The 7,344-nt window shown below is 46.9% G+C and overlaps 1 protein-coding gene across 1 annotated transcript; it reads right to left on the bottom strand.

The window, feature by feature from the left end:
- LOC105481567 (prion like protein doppel) lies at window positions 1-6,578 on the bottom strand. Its single transcript, XM_011741221.2, has 2 exons — window positions 6,507-6,578; window positions 1-4,042 (listed from the first exon to the last, which is right to left on the bottom strand). Exon 2 carries the CDS (start codon window positions 4,029-4,031, stop codon window positions 3,501-3,503), a length of 531 nt encoding a protein of 176 aa, XP_011739523.2. The 5' UTR covers window positions 4,032-4,042; window positions 6,507-6,578; the 3' UTR covers window positions 1-3,500.
- Window positions 6,579-7,344: the final 766 nt, after the last annotated feature.

The raw sequence follows: 7,344 nt of genomic DNA, 5'->3' as shown, positions 1-7,344 counted from the left end.
TAGTATGTACAAGGATGTTTATTGTTTGCAGTGGCAGAAAACTGGAAGTAATCTGAAGGCCCATCAACAGGCAACGATTCAATCAATCCATACATCTGTATTAAGTGAGATTATGTAGCAATCCAAAAGCATGAGCCAGCTATCTAGATAGCTGTTGTTCCAAAGAGTTTCATGAGGCAATGTTAAGTTAGGTAAGCCAAATTGCAGATGAATAAATATTTTACAAACACAGTACTTTTAAAAGGCATAATCAAGTTAAAAAACCCTCACTTATGTATCTGAGCACAGTTAAGGTGGAGGCTGGAAGGAGGGGGCGGGACTGGGGACGATGGGTGGGAAGGAAAGAAAACAAAGAGTAAGCAGGGCATGGTGGCTCACCCCTGCAATCCCAGCACTTTGGGAGGCCGAGGTGGGTGGATCACCTGATGTCAGGAGTTCGAGACCAGCCTGGCCTACACGGCAAAACACTGTCTCTACCAAAAACACAAAAACAATATTTCTGAGCTTGGTGGTGGGCACCTGTAATCCCAGTTACTTGGGAGGCTGAGGCATGAGAATTGCTTAAACCTGGGAGGCGGAGGTTGCAGTGAGCCAAGATCATGCTACTGTACTCCAGCCTGGGCAACAGAATGAGACTCCGCCTCAAAAAAAAAAAAAAAAGGTATAGAAAAATGAGTAAAAAGCATTGAATGAAGTTAAGTAAAAATTTAGAATATAAAACCACACCTTTTTATTGCGCATATGAAAGTTTATATATGCAAATGGTTAAAAACTAGGAAAGTACAGGGGAAGCAGCAAACACTGACCCAATCAGATGCTGGGATCATTGTATTATTTTGGTTTGGAATATCTGTTGTAATTTTCATGTCACTTTTACAATAAACTTATATTTTAAAAAGTCAACACTTAGCAGGGGCTGAGAAAGCAATGGTTGGCAAAATTATTCACACTGCCAAATGACGATATCCAGAAAAATTCCGAAGCCCCTCCCAATGTCTTGCACATAGTAGGCACTCCATGCCTCTTTGCTAAAGTGAAAAACCAGGTTCACTAAGCCTTTATTCCACCCCATGATTCATCTACTTGAGCAAGAATGTTCAAGCACACACGCTTTTGATTAAAATCTCCATAAACAAATTTTGCATTTGAATCACCATGTATACATTCACGTCACGCCCCACTGAAGTCTGGTTGCTGGGACTATTAACAGAATGAGAAAAGACAGCAATTACAGAAAATGAACGACATCATGGCCTAAGCGTTTTCACATCAGAAATGAAGTCATTTGGCTGACGTGGCTGCACGTGCTGTTGTAATTAAACTTAGGAGAGCGAGGAAGTGAAATGTCAGTGTCAGCCTCTGAGTACTTTTTCTTTCTTTCTCTCTTGCCATTGTTGTTATTTTTTAAATTAGAAAGCAGGAAATAAGCTTAGAGGATATGTTCTGTACTTTTTTCTTGCTCTCTGATCTAGAATTAACAGGACTGTGGAATCAGAAGGCGAGTGTAGTGCTGGCAGCAGCGTGAACCCCAGTCCTGGCTGCAGGGTGGACGTCTCCTCCATGTGCCCAGTGTAAGGCTGTTTCTTTGTGCTGCTCTGCCCCCAAGTCCTCCGCTCACTTTCAATGTTAAAACCTTCCAAATGTGTCCTTGAGAAGAACACTGATAGCCGAGGGGACTCAGCACAAGAGATGCCCTCATCAGCACTCATGTTCTGAAATGCTTTGGATCAACTGTCTGATAAAATGCATGTTCCCCCCTTACAAACTCTCTTTAAAGGAGAATTGATAATATTCAGTGGCTGTTTTCTCTATAGTTCAACTCCTCCTGGGAGTCTCTGAGAGTGGCCTAGAGTGCCTGTAGGAGCCTCTTAGAGCATTCAATTCATTGTTTTAAATTTAAAACAGATTTTAAACATTATTCATATTTTGTTATATATATTTTTAGCTAATAAGGTGGTGTATCAATTCCTGCTTATGGCATGGATTGGATTCTTTATTGGGTCTCCCTAAAGACACAGTTTTGTTTCTTTTTTAACCTTTTTGGTGAGTAATTGGATTTTTGTAGTGCTAAGTGGTTTACAGAGATGATGGCCTTCACCAGGCTGTCTTGAAAGAACTGAGAGACTTTGCACAGAACACAGATATAAAGGGATTATATTTAAAGATACTCGTATGGGTGCACATAAAACATGCACGTAGGTTTAGGGGACATTAGAAGCAAATATGCCATTAAAATTTCTTTTTTTTCTTAAATATATGCAATGTTTCAGGGATGAGAACAGCAAACACTTACCCTTCTTTTGAAAAAAAAAAAAAAAAAATCTAATCCCAGCACTATGGGAGGCCCAGGTGGGTGGATCACCTGAGATCAGGAGTTCGAGACCAGCCTGGCCAACATGGTGAAACCCAGTCTCTACTAAAAATACAAAATTAGCCAGGCATGATAGCACGCACCTGTAATCCCAGCTACTCGGGAGGCTGAGGCACGAAAAGTGCTTGAACCTGGGAGGCAGAAGTTGCAGTGAGCCGAGATTGTGCCATTGCACTCCAACCTGGGGGACAAGAGTAAAACTCCACCTCAAAAAAAAAAAAAAAAAAAAAAAAAAAAAAAAAAAAAAAGAAAGAAAGAAAGAAAAGAAAAAGAGAAAGAACATATTCATGCCACAGACATATCCTGCTGTATATGTGGTCTGCTCTGGGAATCAGCTTCCAATATTTCCTTACAATATGATTTCTGGGCCTTTGTCTAGCTTTACTTCTATTTTAGTTTAATTTCTTTATTCTATTTTAGTTTAGTTAGAAGGATTAAAATAGCCTCCATGTACCAAAGTACACAGCCACCAGCTCAGGTGTTTTCATTTATTTCTAAACATGGAGCTTCCACAATTTCATTAGAGATACACGTTTGGATGTGGGTCCCTGTGAGCCATAAAGTGATCACGAGACAGCTCTGGAATTGGACAGAGCAGAAAACCTGGGGTTAGACAAGCCAGGGTTGAATCCTGGCTCTGCCACTTTCTAGCTGGTGATGCTGGGTGCACTACTTCAGCTCTCTGAGCCTCAGTTTCCTTATCTGTAAAATGGGAATGCACCTACTTTTAAGAGTTGTTGGGAAGTGCTGTGAAGCAGGTGGCGCAGTGCCTGACGTGTTCTTCTCATCAAGCAATTACTACTAATCTAGTAGTAGTAATGTATTCAGGGAAGGGAATAGCAAGCACTTACCCTTCTTTTGAAATAAGATGCTCTGCTAGGGGCTAAGAATGGAGTGATAGAGACGCTCTGCTAGGGGCTGAGAATGGAGTGATGGAGAAGCCACAGTCCCCCATCTATCAGAACACAGGCACATACCAGGGCGCATATGTGGGAGCGGCATTTGCAGTGCGAGTGCATCGCCGCTCCTGGGCACCTTCAGAACATGCCTGGGTTTGGGGGAGAAGAGCTGGTTCACTTGCGGGGATTTGCTTGCTGCTGCGCTCTGCACTACCAGCCTCCTGGCAAGCTTATTTCACCATGAGCCAGACGAGAGCCGGCAGGCAGAGGAGCACTGGCTGGTGCATGGTGACCCGAAGTCCCGCGCCCCTCTCCAACCAAAACTCGCAGCGCTTGAGGGAGCAGAGCTCCTGGACCAGCCGCCAGAGGACCCGCTGGTGGAGCTTGTTGTCCGGCTTCTGGAACTCCCCCTGGTTTGCCGCCTGGGTGGCGTTGATACAGCCGGTGACAAATACCTCCTTGGTCACGTTGGCCTCGGAGCAGCCGTCGTAGTGGATGCCATCGGGGAACTGCCAGTAGTTGGCCTCGTAGTACCTGTTACCTTCGGCTCCGAAGTCGATGTTGAGCTTGCGGCCTTGCTTGATGAAGGCTCCCGGGCGGTTCTCAGCCACCTGGGCCTCTGTGATCTGGGCAGTGCTGGGCAGGGCCTTCCGGTTCCACTTGATTCTGTGCTTAATGCCCCTGGCCTGGACCACGGAGAGGTGGCTGAGGAGCAGCATGCAGACAGTGGCCAGCCACCACCGGCTCAGGTGCTGCCTCATCGTGTCAGAACCTGCCAGAGAAACAGCAGGGATCAGCTCCCAACCAGGCTCCCCGGGCTCCCCTGCCCCCTCCCGAGTGCAGGAGACTTTAAGGAAGGAATTGCATCCTTGTGCTATTTATGTGGTCTCAAAAGCATAATTGTTTCCCCATGTTTGGGCTGTGCAAGGTTAACTCGAACACTGAGCTCCTTTGCTATTGCTAGGATTACATTCACTTAGGGCCCTGGTCCTGGTTTTCCTAGACAGACAAGCACGGCAAAGGGCAATTACAGAGGCTTTGAATATGCATGGGAAATAAAGGAGTGGTGACTTAATACATGTAAGTTTTCTTTGATACTCCCAAGTCTTTCAAATCAAGAAATCCCTGGGAGGAAAATACAATAGAAGAGTTGGAATCAAATGCTTGTGGGCATGAACTATGTGTGTGTGTGTGTGTGTGTGTGTGTGTGTATGTATATATGCATATACATATATATATACACACATATTTTAGAGACAGAATCTGGATCTCACTCTGTTGCCCAGGCCCCAGGCTGGAGTGCAGTGGCATGATCATAGCTCACTGCAGCACTGAACTCCTGGGCTCAAGCAATCCTCTTGCCTCAGCCTCCAGAGTAGCTGGGACTGCAGGCGCACACTACCACACCCAGCCAATTTTCAAATATATTTTGTAGAAACGGGTCTCACTATGTTGCCCAGGCTCAAGTGATCCTCCCACCTCAGCCTCCCAAAGTGCTGGGATTACAGGCACGAGCCACGGTGCCTGATTTTAGATTGTACTTTTAATCTCCCCTCTTTGTTCTTTATTGCTGTGAGCTGGCACTGTCTTGGGTGCATTCTTCCATCCATTCTGAGGAATTCACTGGCTGCTGATCCTAAAGGCCTTTGCAGTAATGAGAGAGAGAGGAGGAGGAAGGTGGGGGAGAGGGAAAGACGGAAACGTAGTAAAGGGACCCCTGTCTCCCCTATGTCCAGGGGTCAAGTGCGCTCCAGGCATCATTTCCAATCTCACGCCTGGGGGACAGCGTGACCATCTGCTTATCCTACTGGCTTTTCGTTACATACTTTCTTCATGCCTGCCACTGTGTTAAGCCCTTCTATGACATTGCCTAACTTAATTCTCACATGAGGTAGGTGCATTATTATCCCCATGTTATAAATGTTGTCCTGGGATTCAGAGAAGTTAAGTAATTTACCCAAGGCTGCACAGGGGGGAGGTGGCAGACCCGCACTGGGCTCAGTCTAATGCTGCACTGCATGTGTCCACTAGCCATGCCCCACTGCCCATCTGGGTTTCGGGAGAAGACAGTGCTCACACACTGTGCTTTTCACTCACTGGGCCTGATGCCCCCTGAGCTGGGCAAAGGGCAAAGGGCAGAGCCCTTGAGGAATTTTGGAGAAAACGAGATGAAAGGGAAGACAGGAGGGCCTGGGGGAACACCAGGAGGGTCCTGGGTCAAGGTGGCCCTGGGACATCCGAACGCTGCCACTGATGTCATGGAAAACCCTTCACCCCACCCCTCGAGGTTGCCTGTCACATTCGGCTCCTGAAACTACAATAGCCACCGGGAAATCCACTTCCCAAGGCCAACTGTCAGGGCATTCCAGCACCTGGGTCTTTGTCTGTGTGGATCAGGGAAACGGAAAGAGTTCCCAGAGCGGAGCTTGCCTAAGCTGTCTCCTAGGCGAAGATTTACTGTGAGGCTGCGGGGCCCCAGAGCTGGAGGAGGCGGACGGGGAGCTTGTTTAGCCCCTCACACACCCTCCACCGCCCCCCCTGCAGCATCCCTAAAAGTGGCTAATGTTCCTCTGTTAAAATGTTCAACTCTGATGCCACATTGGTCCTTATATTAAAAAAAAAAAAAGGCAAAACACAGCTGAAGTGACCTCTAGAAGCACACCCAGTCATCTCTAGAAGCCTGCGAAGAGGCCTCGCCGACCCTTCCTTGCTCGGAGACATCGCCTCGTCTCTGTCCCAGGGTGTTCATGAGCACCTGGGCCCCCTCACCCCACTCTCTCTGCCCCCTGAGCACAGTCAGCTCAGACTGGCTTTCTCCAAAGAGATCCAAGCACGAAGCAAACATTCATTAGTCTCCTAAATAGCGGGCCATACTCCATTTCATTCCTTTTTTAAGGAGTAATCTTAAATAAGAATAATGATATAATAGATCATTTCAGGTGAGTCAAATAAAAAAATAAAAGCACAGCATTCTTGAGAAAGAAATTAATTTTCATAGGCAGAGGCTTAAAGGCAAAACAAAAATCCCAACCAACAAACCTAAAGTAGCATTTTATTATAGCACCAGCTTATAGAAAGGCAAGCCCGGTGATGACTGAGTATCCTCGCGAGTCTCCCCTGAACTTGGGACCGATCCCCGATGTGGGAGTAAGGAAATCCTTGCATGATTTTCAGTCCGGAGTAAAGCCTTGATAAGCAACCAGCAACCCTGACCACAGAAGTGGCCCCTCACGTACCTTGGCTCTCTCTGGAGCGTGCCTCTGGAGCCTCGAGCTGCACAGTCCCCCAGCACACCCTCTTGGCAGCCAGGTCCGCCCGGCTATATAGGAGCTGCATTCCTGCAGGTCTCCAAATAAGGCAGCCCTTCCCTCCCTGGCAGGACCAATCAGGGCTTCCTGGACCACTCCTTCATCTTAAGAAGGGTGGACCTTCTCATCACACTTTACTAAGGAAACTATGTGAAAATCTTGATGAAGTTCAGCAAGACTTGAGAGGTGCCTTTTAGAATTGGAATTAGGCATGTTAGAAGGAAAATGCTTTTCCCATCAATATCTATGACAGATGTGGCTTCAACAAGCCTCGCTGGACATGCATAGTGTCCTGCACCTAAAGGCCAGCCTCGGACAGCAAAGGAGTCTTTGCTGACAGCCTCTGTGGGGGAGGTTTAGCTCAAAAAGAAGGCAAGCGTTCACCTGGACCACCACGCCCCGACGGTGGGACCAACAGGGTGTGTGTATGTGTGTATGGCGCGGGGTGGGGGATCACACTTTCATCGGATAATGGGGAAACAGGACTGGTAGGTATGGAGTGGAAGACACGTGAGAAGACTTCCTGGCATGTTGGACCGGGAATGCTTGAAGGACTGAATTATCCCAAAGGTCAATACAATTAGTACTGCAAGGCAAAGTTAAAAGTGAATTATGGAGGAAAGTATGGGGCAAGATTTTCCTGTAAACAGAAAGCGATTTTTATGCTGAACGTGAATCCCGTCAGTGTTCACGGTGGCTTCGAGTCAGAGCACTTTTGCAAACCAAATTAAACTGTTGTTACCAAGAAGGCCAGCAGAGGGCGCCA

The sequence above is a fragment of the Macaca nemestrina genome, chromosome 15, assembly GCF_043159975.1.
Source record: "Macaca nemestrina isolate mMacNem1 chromosome 15, mMacNem.hap1, whole genome shotgun sequence".
Classification (NCBI taxonomy): Eukaryota; Metazoa; Chordata; class Mammalia; order Primates; family Cercopithecidae; genus Macaca; species Macaca nemestrina.
The sequence above is the reverse complement of the archived record's forward strand: the minus strand, read 5'-3'. Positions and strand labels throughout refer to the sequence as shown.

What these genes read in the sequence shown, in the direction of transcription:
- LOC105481567 (XM_011741221.2), bottom strand. Translation starts at nt 4,031, where the DNA reads ATGAGGCAGCACCTGAGCCGGTGGTGGCTGGCCACTGTCTGCATGCTG.